This window comes from Pseudorca crassidens, chromosome 14 (assembly GCF_039906515.1).
Source record: "Pseudorca crassidens isolate mPseCra1 chromosome 14, mPseCra1.hap1, whole genome shotgun sequence".
NCBI classification, from domain to species: domain Eukaryota; kingdom Metazoa; phylum Chordata; class Mammalia; order Artiodactyla; family Delphinidae; genus Pseudorca; species Pseudorca crassidens.
This window is the reverse complement of record NC_090309.1, coordinates 60,890,246-60,915,800: the sequence shown is the minus strand read 5'-3', so window position 1 is coordinate 60,915,800 and position 25,555 is coordinate 60,890,246. Positions and strand designations below refer to the sequence as shown.

Sequence of the window (25,555 nt, the reverse complement as noted above, 5' to 3'; positions counted from 1 at the left end):
AGGAAATGAGACTCTACGGGGAAGAGCAGAGTCCTGTCCCCATATCTTGCTAATTCAGGCCTACGAACATCTTAAATTGTTACACCTTGTAAGCTGCCTTTTCACCACCGTGCTGCACCACCTAGACAGTGCCTGGTATACTGCAGACCTTAAACAACCGTTGGATTTATTTCTTGTATAAAATAAATAACTTCTAAACCGTTAGACATATTTTAACGGCTATCTACTTTTTAAAAGACTCTTGACAGCTAAAAAGTTAAGACAAAGATTTTTAAAGAGTGTGAATATTTCCATCTGTTTTCATAGGCCAACACATCTGGGAGATGTACCAAAGCAAGCTTTGTAAGTAATAAACAGGTCAACTTTGCAAATAAAAGAAATAAATTGCTGAAACATATACTCATCTTTAGTTGGAATGTACTTACTTTCTCTAACAGGTAAGGTCTACAAAGTAACTTGATACAAAAAATTTAAGGTGACTCTCCCCATTATGACAATTATTGAGTAGATGATTAGCAAGGCAGTAATAAAGAAAAGTTAAAAGCATATTATAAAATATATCTACCAGACTAGTACAATTTACTACTGTAAATATTTAAAATACAATTAATATATAACATATTTTAAGGCAATTTAAGTATTCTTAAATTTAAATTTAATTTTAAAAGAATTTTACTTACTTGTTTGCACCTAAAAAGTAACTACTTTGGTGTCCTTGTCCGTATTCTAGTTGTAGATCCTAATAGTACAGAATAAAATATTCAGCAAAATAGTAGTGTATCACAAATCATGATACACTACGCATATTGTCTTTAAAAGAGAAACCCCAGACTTCAAATAAATCTGTATTGCTATATGTTCTTAAAAAGAAAGCAAGGTAGGACTTCCAACAATAAAAGATTTCAGAAGTTTGTAGTCTTAATTTATATATTTTATTATTTAAGTTACCAAAATTTTCCTGGGAACTTGTGTGAACACCATATGCAAGTTTCATTTATGGTTATTGCTACTGTAATTAACATTTGTAAAAATCAGTTTTTGGAATGAAAAAAGCTGAAAAAAGTATTTATGCTCAAGCTATAATGAAGCAAAAATGATTACAGAAGAGAACAAGCAACAAAAATCTTGGTTTGACTTTGTATATAAAATCTGCAATAATTATGTATATATACACATTCACATATTTCTACTACTGCTTCATGCAGGTAATAATTTTTTAAAGGTTAAAAAGAAGGTGGTCTTTCAAAGTGAATTATACATGTGAAATTGCACAAGATTATAAACTAAATTTAAGGACTTTAAATATTTTTTTAAAGAGTTAAGTAGCAAAACTTCAAACGAATATTATTAAGGCAGTTCTTCAACTATTTAAACATTTCCACTGAACGCTGCAGGTTGTAGAGTTAAGAACTGAAATTTAAAGGAACTAACAATCTATGTGCTCAACTGAAATGCCTTCTTGAGGAAAAAAAATGATTTCCAACAACCACGGAAAGTACAGTTTCGTTTTCTCCCACTGTATTTCAAGCACCGTTTTAATGATTAAGGGGGAATATTTAACATTTTAAATGAATTTTATTTTCATTAGAATATAGTGTACTTAAAGCGCTATCTAGTTTTACAAGATACTGCCAGATGCACAATGAGGACTTAATGCAAAAGTTACCTTCTTGGAGCAGCCTTCCAAGACTGTCCAGGAAGATAGGTGTAACCTTCTTCGCGACTCCACGGCATTTAACACATAGTTCTCCTCTAGCGTTTACACTGACTTTTAATTAACTTATTTACAAGTTTATAAAAATAGTAGCCAGGCTATAAGCTCCTCAAACAAAGGAAAATTGTTAAATCCATCTTTTTTCCCCACAGCCTAGGGTCTAGCATCGTACCTGGCACACACTAATTAGGCCCTAAGAAAATGCGTGTTCAAATGCCATTTGTTTATTTTACTGTAAACAGATAACTAACACTTCAGCCTCATTAAGATATACATAGATAATTATAGATCACACAAATACTAAGCCTAGAAATACAAGACTTCTAAGCAATACATCACATTTAAGTGAAAAGTTAAAAGCCAAAAGCCAAAAGCCTGGTTTAGACAAGGCTCAAATTTTGTCTTCTTCAATAATTGTGTTCTTCCATGCATAATAATATATGTTCTTACCAGTGACAGAAGAGATAACACATCATAAACAAAAAAGATTAGTGAACTGTCACACTGGTATCACATAAAATTCTAATGAAATTCGGATACTTGTTCTCTTTAATTTGTAATGATAGATCTTAATAGGATGAAATTGCTATTATCATAAGACTGCCACACAGTTATTATGCTGCACTATTTAAGTGGTCATGACTTTATATAGGAGACTTTAAGCTTTGGTATTTAGTAAAGAAAAGTACTAATCTCAATGAATACCTTTCTGAATTCAACTTCATTTTCTTCAGCTATGCATAACTGGGCCCTTCTACCAGACCAGCAACCTCTTTAGCCAATATAATCTGTTAAGCCTTTAATCAAATGACAGCTTTCAAAAGCGTAATTTGTGCAGAGTGGCCATGGCTTGTGTTATATAAATATAGATATGTCCTAAGAATAGCTAGCTCATCTGCTACATGACAATTACCAGGTTGATGATAATAATTTAAAAAAAATCAACTGATATATTTAGGAAGGTAAGAGAAGAATCTGAAATAACTAATGAAATATTTTAATAGAAAATGGACTGTAAATTCGCATACAGAATAACATTCAGGATGGGGAGAAGTTGCTGACAGATCCAGGTCTGATGATTAAATGTGGCATGTGTTAAGCCCTACCAGGAAAGCTAAAATTGAAAGGGTTTCATTCTTTATTAATTCCTTCTCCGTAAATCAAGTTATGTTTTAGCATCCATAGGGAAAGAAAACAAAAACAAAACCCATGTGCTAGGCATGTCATCAAGGAAAAGGATTGCACTAAGTCCTTCTAATAAGTAGTTAATCTCATTTAATTCAACTATTATTTACTAAGCACTCATTATATGGCAGGAATTCAGACAGCAAATCAGACAAGAAAAATGAGAATAAATAAAAAGGAAAGGAAGAAAAGGGAAACTTGGGCAAAGTTAGTAGTCATTTACATATCTTTAGGGTAGTCTAAGAAAGACTGATCTAAAATGCTTTCCAAAGGGACTTGGACGCTATTCTGTAATAGAAAAATGCTACCAAAGTTATGCTTGGAAAAGCACTCAAAATAACTCTATAAAATGATGGTAAAACATGGCCATTCTTTATAAGCTAAATAAGAATACATTTGAACATGCCAGGATAGACATAAAAAATTTAGTAGCATAAATCAGGCATCAACTTATTAATGAATGACAGTGTTTAACTACACAAAGTCAAAGCAGTAACAACATGGATGGCAACATGCAATAGCCCAGTATAGATTCAAATTGAACACTCAGCAAAAAATTTAAGATGGTCAACCTAAGCCCAATTAAAATATCTTTTGGGGTCAGAAAGTCCTAACTTCAGTGTTTTAATGAATAGAGGAGTACTTGTGAACTCGGATAGAGCCTCTAAGAAGACATGGTCCCAGCAAGAGCTGAAAAAGAACAGAGGATGTGGCGTGGAACACTGGAAAAGAAAAATACATGACCAAGAAAATCTTATTATTGTTTTTTTTTTAAAACCCATCTGGAGATTACAAAGTCTATCTATACCTGATGAGAAAACAGCAGGAAGTCAAAAGAATTGTTACAGTTGGCTACAAAAACACTAAAGAAAAAATACTTTAACAATATGTTTTAACCAAGAAAAAAGAGAATAGCAGAATTTTTTCTCATCAAAAAAATGAGAAAATATGGCACACAAGTAAGGTGTTAGGAGACACCTTGTAATGTGGTAGATAATTTACAGAAGTAAAAAGGGACTAAACCCTCGATAATTCTTATTTCTTAAAAAGAAAAGCAAGTAGGGTCAGAACACTAACTGAACAAGCAATGTTCTGACTAATAAAAGCAGAAGACTTAAGGGGACTCAAAGTGAATAAACATGACTTTTGTATAGCAAGGCTGGAAATGAATATCAGCAGGTTAGTTTTTTTTTTTTTTCTTTTTAAATTTTACTGAAGTACAGTTGAAGCAGGTTAGTTTTGATACTCTAGAAAATGTCCTGTAATTGTGCAGTTATGAAGGTGAGTTTTCCCTAGAAATTGCTTCATATATAATAGGTAAGAAAAGTGACCATACAACATAAATTTTATAGTAATAGTTTAACAGATTTAAAATTAACAAAGTTGATGTTTCTTTTCCAGAATAAATTTAACTTTATTTATAGACTTTATTCAATTCTGACCTAATTCAGGGGTAATCTTGTAGTACTTCTGTTATGGTTACTGATAATGATAAATTGGGTATATCTTTTGGACATGTTTTTAATTATAACCTAAATACTTTATTCTTACTTTTTCAGGAATACTGTAAGTTTCTTCAGAGCAATGATTATGTCACTACTTATGTTCCTCCACAGTAATTAACATAGTGCTTTACATATACAGTTGACCCTGGAACAACATGGGTTTAAACTGTATGAGTCCACTTATATGCTGATTTTTTCAATAAATACATACTACAATACCATGTGATCTGCTGTTGGTTGAATCCAAAGAGGCAGAGTCACAGGAAGGCCAACTATAAAGTTATACTCGGATTTTCAACTGCTGGTGTCTCTAATCCCCTTGTTGTTTAAGGGTCAACTGTTCTTACCTTTCAATATGTTCAATATATTCTTCACTGGTATATGGGCCAAAATGCCTAGTAGAACTAGGAAAATTAGAAAAATTAGCAGCAGCTGAACAGGTGTATAATATCTTTTAATGTAAAGACAGCATCTTGTAGACCGGCTATATCCATTCTTATGGTTATGGGCAAAACTCTTATTATTATGGAATTTTGCTGAGTTTTTTTCTTTGTTTTTTTAACTCAGGCATCTTTCAAAATTTAAAGACCTTTCTACTCACAAACTAACTCACTAACTAATTTAACTAATGTTAAAATTCAAGCTCTGTTACTCTGGTTTCATATATTATGACTGCCTGATTAAAAAAAAAAAACCTTTACTATAGTAATGATTCTAAATTCATTTACAAAAATCATAAGATGAATACCCTTAGCACTTAAAACAATCAGAAAGCATTGATGACATGGAAGTTTTAGGCAGCAAGGTCTTTAAGGGGGTAAATGTTTCTTTTGGTCCCAAAAGATTTAGGGCTGTCATCTTGGTGCCAATTGTCTACTAAGATGACAGCCAGACATTTTGGGTCCATCAGGTTTCTAGTGGCCAGCAGTAAGTATTTAAGAGTTGAAATCCTGTTCACAGTGCTAAGGTTTTAGAACTATGAAAGTAGGAGACTGAAATAATTATGGACACTTCACATCAAAAAACAAAAACACTAATTTGAAAAGACACATGCACTTCAATGTTCATAGAAGCACTATTTACAATAGCCAAGACACGGAAGCAACCCAGGTGCCCATCAACAGAAGATGTGGTATGTACACACAGTGGAATATTACTCAACCATAAAAAAGAATGTAACATTGCCATTTCCAGCAACGTGGATGGGCCTAGAGAATGTTATGCTTAGTGAAATAAATCAGACAAAGACAAATATCATATGATATCACTTATATGTAGAATCTAAAAAATAATACAAATGAATCTATTTACAAAACAGAAACAGGCTCACAAACACAGAAAATAAACTTATGCTTACCAAAAGGGAGAGGGAAAGGGGAGAAAAAAGTTAGGAGTATGAGAATAACAAACTACTGCACATAAAATAGATAAGCAAAAAGGATTTACTATATAGCACAGGGAATTATACCCAGTATCTTATAATAACCTATAATGGAACATAATCTTAAAAAAAAACCCTGAATCACTATGCTATACATCTGAAACTAATGGAATATTGTAAATCAACTATACTTCAATAATATACACATACACACACACCAGAAAATAGCAAGCGTCAAAGAGGATGTGGAGAAATTGGAACCCTTGTGCATTGCTGGTGGGAACTGTAAAATGATGCAGCGGCTATGGAAAACCGTATGGTAATTCCCCCCAAAATCAAGCATAGAATTATCATATGATCCAGCAATTCCCCTTCTAGTTATATACCCAAAAGAACTAAAAGCAGAAACTTGACAGATACTTGTATATCTAGGTTCACAGATGCATTATTCACAATAGTGTCCGTTGATGGATGAATGGATAAACAACATGCGGTTATACATATAATGAAATATTATTCAGGCTTAAGAAATTTTGACACATGCTACAACATGAATGAATCTTGAAGATGTTATGACATTATGGCAAGTGAAGTGAGCCAGTCACTGACATTATTTGTCACAAAACGACAAATAATGTATGGTTCCACTTACATGAGGTACCTAGAGTACAGAAAAATTCAGAGACAGAAAATAGAATGGCAGAATGGGAGTTATTGTATAATGGGTAAGGAGTTGCAGCATGAGAAGATGAAAACGTTCTGCAGATCAACAGTGGTGATGGTTGCACAACAATATGAATGTACTTAATGCCACTGGACTGTACACTTAAAAATGGTTACAATGGTAAATTTTATGTTATGCATACTTTACTACAGTAAAAAAATAACTATGGAACATATATGTTGATTAAAAAGAGAGAGAGCATGAGCACAAGACCAGTATTAGTGGGAAAAAAATATTGCCATTGTTGGGTGGAGGCAATAGTGGTTTAGGTGGAATTGTTGAGCCAGGGTGCTTAGGTCAAACCCCAGCTCCACTATTATTTAGTTGGGTGGTTAAAGTCGATTTCAGCTTCTATGCACTTTAAATCCCCTTATTTGTAAAACAAGGATTAAAATTTAACATATTTAAAGTGTTTAGAATATAAAGCCTGGTTTAAAAAAACTTCTAGGTAAGTGTTAGCTTTTATCATTAAAAGTGGGCTTTTTAAGGTTGATTTTATAAATAGTAGGATCTGACAAATATTTCATTCATCCCTCTTCTGCCAGAACTATCCACAAGTTAATTGTCCCTAAAGCCCTTCTCTGTCACAAGACTCCCTTGTCAGCTGCTCCCTCTATCATAAGAAACTACTGATTATGTAAGGGGTGTGGGAGGTAGTTCTAGGGAACAGAGCCATGATAACTCACTCAAGTTACTAGGCTAGTTACACACAGGGTAGAGAAAAGAATATTTGTAACTCTAAAAGTAGTATATTTCTGGTTTTGATGTTGTATTTTCCTGGAGAATATTAATACCTAAAACAGTCAATTTAAACTTTTGATTCTGTGGTCTTTTATTTCCACAACAAATGTCACTATTGTCATTCTAGCCTACATATGCCTAATTCTGAAGAAATATTCAGTCCAGAAATCACTGGCAGTGCTGTCTTCAGGCACTGCACCTCACTTGTCCCCTCACATGGTTAATTCTGGCCTCATGCTTTCTGGCCTCTCTGGGCCGTTTACTGACTCTTCTAGTGTTCCAACTGCTTCTTCCCACCTCCAGCGTTGGTTCTACTTTTGACTGCAAAACAGGCATCACCCCTGTGGTGACCAATTTTCTGTACTTTCTTTCTTCAGACCTAACTGGGGAACACATGCAATCTCATGGTTTCATCTATCATTTCCTCTTTGATGACTTCAATCTTCCTTTTCTGAGCTAATCCCATAATTCTAGTAGTAGTGTGACCATTCCATAATTTCAGCTCTTTATCTGCCGTCTCTCAGAACTGTGCCAATGACTGTTCCCACGTTAATTCCCATGACACTTAGTAGTCAACTGTCCATTATTTTCCTGGAAAATATATAATGGTTCCTATACAATATTGGAATCAGTCTTTTAGTCCTTCCCAGAAGGCAGATGAACCATATTAACCCAAAAGCTTTCTTCCTTCTTTGACTTCCATAGTACCTATTATATGTTAGCCTTTCCTCATCAATAGTCACCACCAGAAAAAATTTTGGCAATGCACTGTACATTTTGTTGCATGGCTAAGAGTTTATATATACAAATATTTTCCACTGATCCAAGACTGCAACTTTCCTAAAAGAGAAATTATGTCTAAAATCTCTTTTATGTTCTACAAATGTTACTGGGCATAGATATAGGGATTTATATAAAGAATCATTTCAACTAACCAGAATTGAAAGAGGTATGTTATTAAGGCAGAAAGGGAGGAAAGAGTAGGAAAATTCAATTGAAAAGGCAGAAAAGTGGAATCTAGGAGTAAATATGGAGGCAACTTGGGGCCCTGGCCAGCTACAGAACTAGAAAAAACTATTTAACAGCAACTATTAAAAGTACTATTTAATATTTACTAGGGTTAATTGCCCATCTTTTCTTACCTAATGGTAAGATAGCCTTAATATTTATAACTTCAGGGAGTTTTTATAACCCAAATTTTGGCCTGAGAAAACTGGATACTTCATAATGCTACAAAGTTAAATTTTATCTGAGACTGATTTCACTGTTAATCAGGGGTAAATTATTTTTTTAAATTATATATATTTTATTTTTGTAATATATGGATATGTATATATATGGATGATTTCTAGTTCACTAAAACAAGTCACATTATTCAAACTGGACATTTTTATAAGGAAATGTAATTTCTTTTTTTTTTTTTTTAACATCTTTATTGGGGTATAATTGCTTTACAATGGTGTGTTAGTTTCTGCTTTATAACAAAGTGAATCAGTTATACATATACATATGTTCCCATATCTCTTCCCTCTTGCGTCTCCCTCCCTCCCACCCTCCCTATCCCACCCCTCCAGGCTGTCACAAAGCACCGAGCCGATAAGGAAATGTAATTTCTAAAGAAAAAAATCCATATCTGAGTGAGAAAAAAATGTTCTTATAAAAAAGAAAAAACTTTAACTTTTTGTTGTAACGTTATAATATATTCGAGTAAATATGTTTATTTAATGTGTAGAAAAAATTGCTATCATCCTTTATATATGGTAGGTTGCTAACTGGCAGGACCTTATAAAACAATGCTTAAACCGGTTCATTAAAACTGGACAAAATGTTTGATTAAAAAACCCTGAAATCAATTAAGACTAAAACAACGCTGACAAAGAAAATCAGAAGATGAGAAATACCAGATTAGATCTTGCAGTGTAGTATATTTCTTCTGAACTGTCCAAAAAATCATCACTGTCGGGCTGTTTAGCAGAGACCAAGAAACCCAAGTTATTAACACTTAGACTAAAAGCCACAAATTCACAATGGGAAACTCACAAGTGAAGTAAGTCCTGCTAACATAACTTTATTAAGGTAAATGCAAAGTCAAATCAGATTAAGGAGCTTCTAAAAAAGCAACAGTGCAACAACTTTCCTCTATAATACAGTTACTAAATTAGTACAGAATTTAAATACATGCAATGGTAAGTTAAAAAGAGAAGCAGAAAATAACAATTGGCATTTATAAACATCATGATTATGTTTTCTTCTAAACCTTCTCCATCTTCTACATAAAGGTCAGGCTTAAGTATTATAACATGATCATTTTAAGAATTTTTCTTTAGCATTCCTTTCCTCCATGCTGGTATACTGAATCAGAGCAACTCTTTAAGTTAAAAGGTTAAAGACTCCCTTTGTATGCCTTTAGTCAAGTGGGTTAAAATAAGCATTTAAGAAGAAAGTTCCCACTTCAATCCTGAGCGTTCATTAACAGTTACTTTCTTCTCATTATTAAGCAGAAAAGGGAAAAAAATGAAACATATAATCTGGAGCTTTGGTTAAGTAATTTCATTAGGATTAATTTTGTTTGTTTTTTAAGTCTCATTTTTTATTCTTCCATAGAATATTAACATCTCAAATGTTTGTACAGCATTTTGCTTCTGAGACTGCACCTAATATTTTATCATATATCTGGAAAGGGGTATATAAAAAATTAACAAAAAAGAATCATGAAAAGAATGTTTTAGCAATCTTTAAGTAAATGATAAATTTAATCTGCTCTGTACACCTAGTCTCTCCTGAGTCTCAGTTGCTCCAAAGAGATTGGATTCTGTCCTGATATTTAGAAAAGGTGGTTTACACTCTTAAAAAACTGCCCATAAATTTAATTAGAAGATATGCTATTACTGGCCCAACACTGTAGTTTAAAATTGTGGCATTTGTCCTAATAAATACATATGTAAAAAGTCCCTCAAAAACTGCAAAGCAAAAATGAAAAAAAAAAAAAAAGGCTAGCATTAAAAACATTTAATCAACAAATGGTAAAACTAGTAAATTTCTCCTAAAATAATTTTGAAAATATTCAATCTCAGCAACACAGATTTATTTATTCCAAATTTTAGAATTAGTTACCTTTTTATTTCCCCAAATGCTTTGAAAATATTAATAACTAGCTTTTGTAGTCAGTACCAACATATCACAAAGACTAATTAAAACATTTACTTTCAGTGTTAAGATTCCAAGACTACACTACTTACAAGTTCATGATGTGGTTCTGTCTCCTTCCTTAAGGGTGGATCAAACTTTACTTGGCCAACTAAAAGAGAAAAACAGTAAAGCCTTCATCTGTTTCCATATTTTTAATGATATAATAATTTTAAAAGTTACTCCCATAGCAAAACCTATTTAATTTTACCATCTACCATAGACTGATCACAATGCAAAGATTTAAATAAAGAATCTGTTAGCTGGAAAAAACCCAAGAAAGTCTAAGCTGTTAAAGCTTAATCTAATAATCCTAGGCCTTTTCTGTAGTAAAAAAAAAGATGATTAACAAAATTACGTGTACGTTACAGTCAGGATCTAAGGTGCTACTTCACTGTGACCCAGCATAAAATAGAGACAATCTTAACTCAGTACTTCGGTATACAGACAGCAATTCAGGCAGAGCTATTTCTGGAAGCCAGTCTGCAAGACGGTCTCTAATGAGTCCTGCCTCCTGGTGTTCATAAACTTGTGTACTTCCTTCCCACTTCCCTGGGGTGGTCTATGTGACCAGACGAAAACGGCAGAATGATGGCATATAACTTCAGAGATAAGGCTTCTGTCTTGGGCTCTCTCTACTGGATCACTTGCTCTGGAGGAAGTCACGCTGTGAGCAGTCCTAAGGAGAGGCTACACTGCCAGGAACTGAAGCCTTGGGCTAACAGCTCCGTAACCTTGGAAGCAAATCTTCCACCTCAGTTAAGCCCTTGGCAGACTGCAGCCCCAGCTGACACCCTGATTGTCATGACAGACCCTGAGGCAGAACCACCCAGTGAGGCTGTCCTGGACTCCTGACCCTTAGAATATGTGTGAGATAATAAATGTTTATTGTTTTAAGCTGCTAAATTTTGGGGTAATTTGTTATACAACAATAACTACACTTCTGCAGCTAAAGTATAAACTAAATACTAGAGCCAACATAAATTGACTGTACTACATTCACCCTTCCCCCTGCTATTCTAATTTAATGAATGTTTCACTACCTTTACCTTTAATTTCTGTATCTCATTATCATTGTCATTATCTACTTTTATAACCTGGGTACAGCATTCAAGACCACTGAGATAAAAGCAGAGGCACAAATATAAAACATTAAAAAGAAGAAAAACAGACAGTCACAAATAATATCACCGCTCAACTAGTAAGAGCTCAGCCAAAACAGCAGTTCTCAATCGAGGCAGGGAAGCGAGTGAGATTTCAAAGTACAATCGTTTTATAACTGTTTTGATTTTAGCTTAGTATGTATGGTTTACTGTGAATGTTAATGCCAAATAAAGGAGATCATGAGATTTGAATATTTAGCAATAGGAGGCACAAGTAAAAAAGGTTGAGAAACACACCCCTACAAGATCTCCAGTTGTGTGTGAAGAAGTATGTATATGCTTTATAGCTGTTATGCACTAGATATCAAATTCTGGCCCTTAGAGATAAGTAGGCTGTTCAATAATGGGTTCCTCAAACCTGTGCACATATGATCACATATCAAAGATTACAAAATAGATTTTATTAAGGTATTAAAACATATTATATATATATACACACACACACACACATATATATACATATATCACGTTGACAGAGGCCCTATTGAACAACTCTCACCTAAACTTGTCATCAAATGGCAAAATTAAATCTGTAATAAAATTACATGAGGACAGTTTCATGCATTATCTGCCTTGTGTTATCATCACATGTGAACATGCCTGTTTCCACCAGACTGCATAATCACTAAGTACAGGGGTGCAGGGATGCTGTCTTAGACTTTCATTTTTATTATTATTATTTTTTGGCTGTGTTGAGTCTTCGTTGCTGCACGCGGGCTTTCTCTAGTTGCGGCGAGCAGGGTCTACTCTTCATTGCAGTGCATGGGCTTCTCATTGTGGCAGCTTCTCTTGTGGAGCACGGGCTCTAGGCTTGTGGGCTTCAGTAGTTGGGGCATGCAGGCTCAGTAGTTGTGGCTTGCGGGCTCTAGAGCACAGGCTCAGTAGTTGTGGCGCATGGGTTTAGTTGCTCTGTGGCACGTGGGATCTTCCCGGACCAGGGCTTGAACCCCTGTCCCCTGCATTGGCAGGTGGATTCTTAACTACTGTGCCACCAGGGAAGTCCCTAGACTAATTTTCATAGCAAGGACAGAACCCCAACTGTAGTAGGTATTCAATACCCCTGTACTCTGTGGGAACACTTTTCCAGAGACAGGAGCCCATACAGCGAAGTCCCTACAGAGATTCATTCTTCATGCCTTACACTGGTATCACTCTTCTGTTCTATCCAAATTCCCTAAAGTTATGATAAGTTTCTGCCACAAGACATTGCAATACTGTTCAAATAACTGCTGGGCAATCATCCCAGGCTACAGTGCTATTTATGATGTTCTTAATAATGTCGAAAATTCCTCCTTATCTGTAATTGTCTACTGGTCTTGATCTCTGTTTCTGCTACCACCTCCTTGAACGTATGTCAAGCGACACACCATAAATTTATATTTTACTATCCAGATGAAAACTCCTTCTTAGCTTCTTTGAAATAGCTCCGACATGATCACTTGCTGACCCATCACTAGCCATTAGGGGTCAAAACTGATCCTACTATGGCAGACAGGAAGAGCCCCAGAATTATTTCTTCTTAAAGCAAGTCTCTGCTTATCATATTTAACTGAAGGCAGAGGGGACTTCCTAAAAGGGAAAGAGCAACAGACTTTCTGCAAGTGAGCCGATTTTTACATATATGTTGCCCAAACACCATTTAGTTTAATAAAGAGAAAACCCTGGTTGCATGGAGAGATACCATGTAATTGTAAACATAAAACATTATCAAGAGCAACAAATGTATACAAATACTAAAATAAATTATTTTCTCTAAAGCCTGCCTTTATCGTCAATAGCATGACTGATTATTCTATATATCACATCTCACATAAAATCATAAAACATCCTAAGAAAGCAGATACTACAACACTGCATAAGATTTTAAAGCCTCAAACATCAAACCCACAAATTGTAAGAAGTGGTGGTTTTAATCCTGTTGCTACCTCAACATACTAGAGGGATACAATACCTTTCTTACTGGCAAACACAGGAGAAGAGAAGATGTCCATCAAAAGGAGGGCATATCAGAGTCTCAGGAAAACTAGGGTGAAGGCATCTATAGTTTCAAATAGCATGTACACACATGTGCAGTTAGGAGCTGAGAATCACTGATATAAACTAGTAAAGAATGACTAACAGGAAACTGCACTTTGCAGTAAAGGGCCTGACAATACAATTTAAAAACAGAATTGGATAACAAGATAGAAAGTACTTTAGATTTTCAGTAGTACTGAACACATAAGGTTTTCTAACTGCAAAGGCAGCTCTAATCACCTTTTGTATTATTAAAGAAATGACAAAGATGTATTGTAATTACTTTTTGTACATTAAAAAATAATGGGAGGGCTTCCCTGGTGGCGCAGTGGTTGAGAGTCCGCCTGCCGATGCAGGGGACACGGGTTCATACCCCGGTCTGGGAGGATCCCGCATGCCACGGAGCAGCTGGGCCCGTGAGCCATGGCCGCTGGGCCTGCGCGTCCGGAGCCTGTGCTCCGCAACGGGAGAGGCCAAAACAGTGAGAGGCCCGCGTACCGCAAAAAAAAAAAATAAAATAATGGGAAATGCTCACATGCTAAGGTTGTCATTTTCAGAAAAATACTTTTGGGGAAAAATTAGCAAATTTAAATCACATGGCTTCACACAACTAACTGTAGGCAAAGTACAAATCCCAGTCATGGGCTTTTTGTAAATTAGATGGTGCTTTCTTTCAAGAATTTCCTTCTTTTAAGAGCATTTCCAGGTAGCTTCAGCAACAAACTCTGCCAAGAACTTAACACAGCGTACGGTCCAGCCAAAATTCCAAAGGAAGGTTCACAAAGGACTTGCAGTGTGAAAGCCACACAGGCGTGCTGACGTGGTTTCTGAAGTGGAGCCGTGTTTGCGAAAGATCGCTGGGCTGGAAGCCGAGAGATCTAGGGCTTGCTGTTAACCAGGTGTACGACTCCATCCCACAGGCAGGATCTATTCATCTCTGCATTTCTTTTTGTTTTCTATTAAATGGTGATAGTGCCTGTCCCTACTTAACCTTACTTAGCTTTTACATGTGCAGACCTCTCCCTCTCCTGGCTCTCCTGGACCATCAGCTTCTATCTAACCTGGGAGCTTGTTAGAAGTAAAGAACCTCAGGTCTCACCCCAGATCTACTGAATCAGAAACCGCATTTTAGCAAGCTCTCTAGGCAAGTTCTATCCACATGGAAGTTTAGGGAGCACTGCCTTGATTACTTCTATCCTGCCTATTCTAGGAATTTTATTCCTCTTCCCAAACAACATAAATACACGCCCCCAGACACCACCAGAAAGTCCTCAGGAGTAAGGAAAATGAAATTCTTACTGCCTTAATTAAACTCTACCTTTCAAAGCATCTAATAAGAAAAACTACTTGGAAGAAAATGAAGCAAAAATAACGGCAACTAAATTAAAACTTGAAATCTTATTTTTTATTGTTAAATTATAAACTGTGTACAGGATACACTTACAGTTTATCTCCGAGCGTGTTTTTTCTTCTCTCACATTTCTACTTGTTGAGTGAATTCTATGTGGGACAGCAACAAGAGGCTAGGAAAGAACAAAATCAATGACAAGCCACAGTCTGGTCCACAGAATTACCCAAATATGAAAGAAATACTTCTCTTCACATAAAAATGGGAACAAAATACAACTTTGCTAATATTTGTTTAAAAAATGGCAACCAGAAACTGAAAGCTTCTTACTCCTCAAACTGGGAGCTTAAGATTAGGGATATACGTTATCCACAGCAGGTTCCCAATAAATGTTCTATGAGTTGAATAGAAATAAATATTCAAAATTGAATATTTCAACAACACAATAGCTGTTCAAAAGCTGCAGCTAGCTTTCCCTGTTGCAGAGGAGAAAATTGTAATTGAAAAAAAATCTGCCTCAACTTCTTATATCAAGAAGGATGAGATAAATGAAATGAAATAATGCTAAAGGCATTAATGATTTATGGTCTTCTTACCTAGTAAACACAACATTTTCCCCACCTTAATGCTTTTTCTTGTAGAAGCAGCACTCTATTTTCTTTCCTTTTATTTTATTAAAATCTCTCTATGTGTACTGTCACTTTCAGAGAGAAATATCCTGGGGGGTAGGCGAAGTGGGGATGAGTTCTTCTTACTATTAATTCATGGACATTCCTCCAACCTTATGGAGTAAAAAAGGCCCTATTTGAAAAGCTTCTGCAACTCCATTCTATACACTCTAAGGCTTCACTTTAAGAGGTGATGCCAGCATCTATTTCATGTACCAAATAAGTTTTTTCTTCTGTGTGTGAAACACTATCTTTGAAGTTTTACTACCTTTGAAGGAGATACACTCTTACACATATCTTTTGGAAAATGTAATTCATAAACATTTGAGCTCAAATTCTTAAGACTCTATAAGGCAAATAAAAAACAGGACCCGAGTTAACTATTCTCAGTGTAGGCACCTCTCAGGAAATAAAAATATATGAATCTAAGACCCAAATATTAAAACATCAATGTAGTAAAACAGTAGCAAAAATAATTTTAAAAATTAAGTATTTAAACTTTACATGTACACAGTGATTTGTAGTTTATGAAGTGCTTTCATATACCTTAGCTCGTTCTGTCCTCAAAATAAACTTGTGAAACAAGTATCAGTCTTCATTTTATAGATGAGGACATTCAGCTAGTTAGCCACAGAACAAGAAAAACCCTGGACTTTTGATCACAATATTTGGAGCAAAAACAAACAAACAAAAATAGGTGTCATGTTAGATTAGTCACACATACTGCTGTTATCAGTGAACTTGGATGAAATCTATGCTTTCTATGAGAACAGTTTTACTTTCCCAGCTTCAACAGTGCAATTATAAAATTATTAAATCTTATAATGCTGTACCTAGTACATGGGTTAACATACAGGAGAAGACAATGCTATTAATCACAATTACTTCAATGTGTAGTACTTCTAAAATAGAAACTACATGGGAACCCTACATGAAAAGTCAACTTTCTTCCACTGTGAATAATGTATACTAAACTAAAACAACTAAAGACTAAAGTAGAACTAGTACACATGCTAAATATTTTCAAGAGAATTCAATTTCCACACAGTATTATATAGTATCACAGCAAGTACCGAAATGCTAGTTAGACACATTCAAATTCTGAGTGACAACACAGTACTCGGCAATTATAATTACAAATCATTTGCAAATAATAAGACTCAGATACTACCTATTATGTATAACATATATTGTAGTATTCTATATGTATAAATTACTATAGATTTCTCTGGGGAAAGTATGATCTTAAACTACGGTGGGAAGAAAAGTTACCCTCCTCCCTATCCAACAATTATAATACTAATAACATAGTCTTGATAAGGAGAAATTTCTTTCTCTGCTATATGAGAAAATTTCAGAAGAATCTTTATTCCACAGGTTGCTTCTATATTTGGTTTATTATTTCTCCTCTTTAAACACATTTTAAAGGACTTTATAATTCAGCACAACAAGTAAACAGGATGAAGTAAGGGACAACAATGCAGCATCTAGTGCACTGAAAGAGTACAGGAGGTCCTCATCCTGTAGTCTTGATATGCACAAATTTCAGTTAGTAGAATATAATTAAATTACACTAGTCCTCTATAACATGGTTCAAATTTCAGTCACTAGTTTATTAGTTGTATAATATTATATAACAATTGTATATTATTCAGTATATTAATCTTATCAACATTCAGTATATTAATTATAATTGCATAAAACACAAACTTCACTGCCTGCTTGTCAGTCCACAGATCACTATGTGAATAACAGATGCACATCAGGATCCGTAACTAATCACGTCACTACTTTCAAAGTCTGTCTGTGACTGGTCACTGAGTATCTGTTATTCAGTTCATGCACAGACAGCAAAGTGTGTAGTTGTGTTGTCTCCTTGTCTCTCAGTGATAATATACTCATGTGACATTTTTACAAAAATTGGTAACTGAAAGAAGAAATTAGCCAACAAAGATAAAACTGCTGCAAAGAAACAGAAAGTGATAACTCTGGATAATGTTGGAAATGAAGTTTGAATCAAACATAAATGAAGTTACAGGAGAAAATAGCTGACTGTGAGAATGCTGACGCTGCCACTGTTCAAGAGACTGTGGACACACAGCCAGGGTAACTTAGTGAGGCTGAACCTGACATAAGTGAAGAAAGACGTTCTGATAAAAAGGATGAAGGTGCCCCAAAAGAAGGGGCGCTAGCAAAAAATTTCACATCACAGGAATACTGAGATTATTTCATGCATTGAAAGTTCAAAGGATAAAATACTGGAAGCTGATCTGAACTTAGAAAGGAATCTGACATTCACCAAAGCATAAAGAAGATACTTGTTCTGTGTCATAAAGTTATATGACAAGAAGAAGGCAAACACTATGCAATCTACTCAATAAACAGACTACTTGATAATGAAACAATCCATGGAAGTGGTTTTTTTTTTTAAACAAAGAAAAGAAACAATTCTCACAGGTTCTAATACTTTACAATGTACTAAATAAAATTTTAGTTTTACTATTTTTTCATTCCCCTATACATTTAAAACTGACAATAAGAGAGTTTTTAATCTTCTAACACAAATTTTTTAAGGTCACAAAACAATTATAATTTTTCTCCTTGAGTATTAAGATTGCTTTGCAGGGGACGTCCCTGGTGGTGCAGTGGTTGAGAGTCCGCCTGCCAATGCAGGGGACACGGGTTCGAGCCCTGGTCCGGGAAGATCCCACATGCTGCGGAGCAACTAAGCCCGTGCACCACAGCTACTGAGCCTGTGCTCTAGAGCCCGAGAGTCACAACTATTGAGACCACATGCCACAACTACTGAAGCCCTCGCGCCTAGAGCCCGTGCTCCACCACAAGAGAAGCCACCGCAATGAGAAGCCCGTGCACTGTAAAGAAGAGTAGCCCCTGCTCACCGCAACTAGAGAAAGCCCCGCTCAGCAACAAAGACCCAATGCAGCCATAAATAAATAAATAAATAAATTTACATGCAAAAAAATGCTGTTGGATCCTTTCAAAAAAAAAAAAAGATCGCTTTGCAGGATTTCACCTTACTTGGTCATTTGTACAGTCCTTTACTACCATGCAAATGAAGGAACACCTGTATATTAAATTATAGAAGAATTTATAAAGCGAAACAACAAAACCCAATTTCTTCCTAGTATAAAGTCAATAATACTTTACAATTCTTAAGTTTTTTGTTTTCAAATGCTTTTCCAGACCTTTAAACAAAGGGATAGTAGCTTATTTATAGTTGTATAAAGATGACAAGCTAGAACAATGATGAATTGATAGAAAGGTTCTCTCTTACCTAAGACAATCTGAGACCACCTTTCTGACCACTGAGAGCTATCATTCCTTCAGTATCATCAATGGAATTTACACCATTTTAAGAACCTTCCAAAAGCCAGTCAAGTTCAAGGCTATCCAGCTCAGTTACAGACCCAATAACAGAATTCTGACATGTCACATATACTGAGTTTATCTTAGGTGCCACAATTATTAGCTGAGTTAGGAATGTTACATATGCCAGCCGAAGTGAAGCTTCCATTCATACCAATGCTCCCATGATACTAGGGTTATTTAATTCTCTAACTACACTGGCTCATTTTTAAACACGTCTACAGCAGACAATTAGGGTAATAGTCACTAACAAAGTCAATCCTATACTTTCTACTAACCACTAATAACTCATGAAGTATTGTACAAGGATTCTTTTTGAGAAGAAAATGGAACAGAAATTTTATGTATATTCTAACATCTTGTGTAGGTGCTTCCCATTTTCATTCTCTTTTACAATGGATTATTTATTTGCAACTTCATCTAAAATGACTACTTTAAAAAAACTACAGTAATTTCAAGAAGTAGATTAGATAATTCTGCCTTTGCCATTTTCAGAAAACAGACTCTATAAGTAGTCAACAGGAAAAATCCAGCTCATGACTTCCAAAGTCAAGGAGCTAATCTTCCCTCAAGAGTTGATGTAAACTAGATTCAGAACTTAAAAGAACTGAGTTTTCAGATGTACATACATATATACATGTATGTTATATACTACTTGGTAAAAACAGTTCCTACCTCAGGATCATCATCATCAAAATCATGGTAAGTGGAATGATCTGGATTATTCACTTTATCCAACAGTTCGATTGCCAAAGACCGTGTCAAAGGCTGTGTGACAAACGGGTGCTATAAAAATAAAATAACATAGTACAGAACAACTTATTAGAAGTCTGTTTGAGTGACATTTTATATTTTGAAAAAAGATATATTTCAGGGCAAAAATAATACCTGTAGTAGCTTTTCAGCAGTAGGTCTTTTTTTTGGATTTTTGGTAAGTGCCATTTTCACAAAATGATGAAAACTATTTGACCTAAGAAATTTTGAAAATCAGATTTTAAAATTTCAATTATTTTTTTGCTCATGACTATAAAAGTAAATAACACAAAAATACTTACCACTTCATTTTATCCTTTAGTTTAGGAGGCTGAAAATTGCTTTTTGTCATTAGAAATAATGCTCTGAAAAAATCAACAACCATTACACAGCATTTTAAGATTGCATATTTTAATATATAATATTAATTCTATTACTATAATTCCCAAATAAGGTAAAGCAAGACTAAGAATATTACTTGTTCATGACATAATAAATAATACTGGGGGGGGGGGAGGCGACCTTAATTTAAGCACAGGATTCTTTAACTATGACACACTGACCTCATTGGGTGTAAGTCAAACATAGGAGGCTGCAGCTCAGCAAGTTCTATGGCAGTGATCCCCACTGCCCAGAGATCACAAAGCTGATTGTACCCGCCTTTCCTCTCAACGGCTGCGACTTCTGGAGCCATCCTGAAGGAAATAGTCCAGAAAAGAAAAATCTATTTATTGCATTTTCCTTCTTATTCCCATCAGAGGCACACCATCACTATGTAAGCTGAGGCCTATTTAGGCCCTGACATCTGAAAAATAAGTATGTAGTACTTAAATGGCTCATATTTCCCAAGATCTCAACATCTCATAAGACTCTCCATCCCAAGCCCCTCCTGATTTCTCCTTTGTTACTTTAAGCTATTTACAATAAAGGTTTATAAAAATTTACAACTATAACAGAGCGACATGTACCAATCTGTCCACATCCCAATCTCTCTCTTCCTCTGTACATGCAGAATTCTACAGAGACATAACATGTAGTAAATAACTTATCATTTTTAGCTCTTCCTTCTTATGTCAATAAACTGCAATCTGGCCTCCGACTGTTTTCACTTGACCAATACTATTTATTGGGGCACCAAGAATCTTCATGTAGTACCTAACTCACATTTACTATAAACTTAAGTGGTTGGTGAAAAGTTATAAAAATGAGTGCTTTTAAAAATATATATTTATTCAGATGAAAGTTACCTGAATTCAGTATTTTTCTTGTTTCTTTCAACTTTACTGTAGTCTTATTCTAATTATACCTCTATAAATTTGTATTTTATTAAATAATTATGTTGATTTTCAAATATAAAAAATTTCAAATCCTAAGCAGTAGTTTTGAAAAGAACTACTTGAGATAAACATTTGAACTCTTACATATCAAAAGTGTGAGTTAAACAGGCAGCCTTACAAGTATGTTTGTTTTCCTGGTATGATTTCAGGAAAGTCAAATATGTCAGTAAGTTAACCAAAAAAAAAAAATCCCTCTAACTTTCTAAATGCTTGGTCTTAAAATGTTTTTAATCTTTATTGATAGCTAGAGTCCAGCCAGCTGTGGAAATGCCCCAGTAGAGGATGGAAGTACACTGGTGACATATTCTTAACTAGCTGGCCACAGCAGCTGATGTTCTCCCTTCCTCTATAAAAATATGAGTGAAAGATTCCACCCAGTGCACTTGTACTCCTGCCAGTTAAGTTGCATGCTTACCGCAATCAACTGAGTCATCTCTGAACCTGTTTATTTGTTATGTTTGTTATTATAAATAATCTAATTAAATATAATAAAAACTAATTTATTGTGAAGGTAAAAAGAGTAAGCTGTTATGAAAATTAAAGTGTATGCTTTAGAAAAACTTGTTAAAGACAAGTTTCTAAAGACAAAAAAAACAAAAAAATCTGGCAAATGAGGTTAAGAAAATGATAGTTGTAAAAGATTAGGAAGGCTACAGACTGCATAATTCCATCTGTATGACACTGGGGGAAAGGCAAAACTGTAGAGACAGAAATCAGATCAGGTGTTGCCAGAGGCTAGAGACGGGCCAAAAGAATTTACGAGAAGGGCACAAAAGGAAACTTTCCTGGGTGATGGGAACCTATGTTTTACACGGATTGTGGTGGCATTTTTCACTACCACAGAGTGTCTCAAAGTTCATAGAACTGTACACCTAATGAGTCTAAATTTATACCTCAATAAACCTGACTGGAAAAGTCACATGCTTTGTATGTGGCTGCATTTTAGAGAAACACAAACCAGGAAATGTGGATGATTTACATCTAACTAGTTATCTACGCAAAGGAAAGGCCTTGGTCCTACATCAAATGATTGGGGAAAAAAAGAAAAAGTACACTCACATGCTTAAATTGAAATAAGATGTTTAAGGTACATGTGTAGTGTATTAATTTTGAGATTTGCCAATTCCACAGACTTTTTTGATTAACTGAATAACTGCCAACCTTAGTCACAATGAATGAGAGATTCCATTCTATCCTATATCCCTAGAGTTTAGGTGGGAAAGACATGATACTAGAGAGAGTTGAAGAGTCGGAGTGTTCCAAAACATTATTTTGCCTAATTCGCAATTTCACATGCTCCCAAGATACTACCTACTCTATCATTAGAAGAATGACATTAGTTTTTTATCTCTGAAGCTTCAGTTGGAGATCAGTTATCATCAACAAACATTTACTAAGCATGTGTAGAGAATCATGCTAGACCCTGGAGATTCAATGAGAGTTCCTCCAGATGTTTAAAATCAAACTGAGGAGACAGAGTATCTAAAAATAATAACAGATAGCTCTTTAAGCTCTTATTCCTCTCAGAAATCAACCCCGAAAAATAAGAACAAAAAAGAGAAATATAAACGTATCACCTTTGAAAAATCCAGAAGACATATTTGGACTGGAAATGAAATAATACTAAATGATGTGGCAAATAGGAGGAAGGACAAACCTAAGTGTGTGTAGAGGACAAGATCAACTAGCAAGCCAAGAACCCCAGAAATATGTAAAATTTAATGTACGTCAGTTACTACTTTACTGATGACTAGGTTCCAACTAGCTGGTTCTCAGCCCCTAAGAATCCCAGAAAGGCTGACAAATTAGGGTTACAAACTTACAAAAGCAGAGTTAAGCCTGAGGTTGAAAACAGGTATATTTGCAAATGTCAAGTCTAAATAATGAATAGTTAGTCCACCAGATTCCTCTTCTCATCTGTTAAGGCCCAGCAATTACTCCTTCCCCATTCCTACTGGATAAAGACCAACAGAAACTGGACGAGGGGCTTCAGACTCAGACATATCAGGAACAAAGGGGAGCAGGGGCTGCGAGCAGTAGAAGTCTGTGTATAACAATGAGTTCCTCAGCTTCCTTCACTTACTCATTTCCAGGACACTAAAAACTGGGTTTACATGCTACATCCCATGCACACACGGCTACAAATCAGCTTTAAGTGCCTTGCTCTTCAATGTAAACCAGAAGAAAAGGGTTACTAGACATTTGAGGGAAGCCTCCATCATGAAAGCATGAGTCTCAAAAGCTTTGGAAATCTTATAGAAATAAGAACAAAAATGACTTTTAAAAAGTGACAGAAAATTAATGGATTAATCCAAGTGATCCAAGATATAACTAATGAGTTTCAGAAAGAGAGAGAAGGAAAAAGTAAAGCAAAGAAATTATCAAAGAAGTAATGCAAGAATACTTCCCAGAACTGAAAGGCACGAATCCTGATTGAAAAGCACAAATGCCAAGTACAATGAATAAAAGTAAAAATGACAGGGCTTCCCTGGTGGTGCAGTGGTTGAGAGTCCGCCTGCTGATGCAGGGGACATGGGTTCATGCCCCGGTCTGGGAAGATCCCACATGCCGCAGAGTGGCTGGGCCTGTGAGCCATGGCTGCTGAGCCTGCGCGTCCGGAGCCTGTGCTCCGCAAAGGGAGAGGCCACAGCAGTGAGAGGCCCGCGTACGGCAAAAAAAAAAAAAAGTAAAAATGACAAAAGAACAAACAAAAATATTCTGAAGTACACTACCATGTAATACCAAACCATCAAAAAGATTCTAGTAGGGAGGGGTTACATTCAAATATCATGTGTCGACAATTTCAGCCAGTTTTGGAGCCCATGAGCTGCCAGCCCCCCCACCTCTCCACCAGTGTGTGACACATTCCTTCCACATCTACCTATATGAAAGCATCCCTCTGTGATGAGGATGGGGCGGTGGTCCACACATAGTCCAGTGGCAACAGGGAAAAGTAAGGTGATGTGAGCGGAGCCCTCTTGGCTGTGTGGCTGACAGGGTCTTGCTGCTCCAGCTGGGTGTCAAGCCTAAGCATCTGAGGTGGGAGAGCCAAGTTCAGGACATTGGACCACCAGAGACCTCCTGGTCCCACATAATATCAATCAGCGAGAGCTCTCAGAGATCTCTGTTTCAATGCTAAGACCCAGGTCCACTCAACAACCTGCAAGCTCCAGTGCTGGACACCCTATGCCAAACCACTAGCAAGATGGGAACACAACCCCACCTACTAGCAGAAAGGCTGCCTAAAATAATAATAAGCTCACAGACACCCCAAAACACACCACCAGACGTGGTCCTGCCCACCAGAAAGACAAGATCCAGCCTCATCCACCAGAACACAGGCACCAGTCCCCTCCACCAGGAAGCCTACACAACCCACTGAACCAACCTTACCCAATGGGGGCAGACACCAAAAAAAAACGGTAACTACAAACCCGCAGCCTGCAAAAAGGAGACCCCAAACACATTAAGTTAAGCAAAATGAGAAGACAGAGAAATATGCAACAGATGAAGGAGAAAGGTAAGAACCCACCACACCAAACAAATGAAGAGGAAAGAGGCAGTCTACCTGAAAAAGAATTCAGAGTAATGATAGTAAAGATGATCCAAAATCTTGGAAATAGAATGCAGAAAATACAAGAAACGTTTAACACGGATCTAGAAGAACTAAAGAGCAAAGAAACAGTGATGAACAACACAATAAATGAGATTAAAATTCTCTAGAAGGAATCAATAGCAGGATAATTGAGGCAGAAGAACAGATAAGGGACCTGGAAGATAAAAAATGGAAATAACTACCACAGAGCAGAATAAAGAAAAAAGAATGAAAAGAATTGAAGACAGTCTCAGAGACCTCTGGGACAACATTAAATGCACCAACATTTGAATTATAGGGGTCCCAGAAGAAGAAGAGAAAAAGAAAGGGACTGAGAAAATATTTGAAGAGATTATAGTTGAAAACTCCCCTAATATGGGAAAGGAAGTAGTCAATCAAGTCCAGGAAGCACAGAGAGTCCATTACAGGATAAATCCATGGAGAAACATGGCAAGACATACATTAATCAAACTATCAAAAATTAAATACAAAGAAAAAATATTAAAAGCAGCAAGGGAAAAGCAACAAATAACATACAAGGGAATTCCCTTAAGGTTAACAGCTGATCTTTCAGCAGAAACTCTGCAAGCCAGAAGGGAGTGGCAGGACATATTTAAAGTGATGAAAGGGAAAAACCTACAACCAAAATTACTCTACCAAGCAAGGATCTCATTCAGATTCAATAGAGAAATTAAAACCTTTACAAACAAGCAAAAGTTAAGAGAATTCAGCACCACCAAACCAGCTCTACAACAAATGCTAAAGGAACGTCCCTAGGGAGGAAACACAAGAGAAGGAAAAGACCTACAAAAACAACCCCAAACAATTAAGAAAATGGTAATAGGAACATAT

General features: G+C 35.7%; 1 protein-coding gene across 6 annotated transcripts in view; it reads right to left on the bottom strand.

The window, feature by feature from the left end:
- Nucleotides 1-25,555, bottom strand: part of MAP4K3 (mitogen-activated protein kinase kinase kinase kinase 3) — a 189,034-nt gene that overhangs the window by 39,957 nt on the left and 123,522 nt on the right. For 4 of the 6 annotated variants that reach the window (XM_067703185.1, XM_067703186.1, XM_067703191.1 and 1 more), the window contains 8 exons: nt 20,335-20,466; nt 20,074-20,136; nt 19,907-19,988; nt 19,694-19,804; nt 15,060-15,138; nt 10,490-10,548; nt 9,152-9,214; nt 681-739 (listed from right to left, as the gene is read on the bottom strand). In XM_067703185.1, coding sequence (XP_067559286.1) covers nt 681-739; nt 9,152-9,214; nt 10,490-10,548; nt 15,060-15,138; nt 19,694-19,804; nt 19,907-19,988; nt 20,074-20,136; nt 20,335-20,466 — 648 coding nt within the window. The remainder of the gene's footprint in view (nt 1-680; nt 740-9,151; nt 9,215-10,489; nt 10,549-15,059; nt 15,139-19,693; nt 19,805-19,906; nt 19,989-20,073; nt 20,137-20,334; nt 20,467-25,555) is intronic. The other 2 variants (XM_067703187.1, XM_067703188.1) reach the window with 1 other exon arrangement.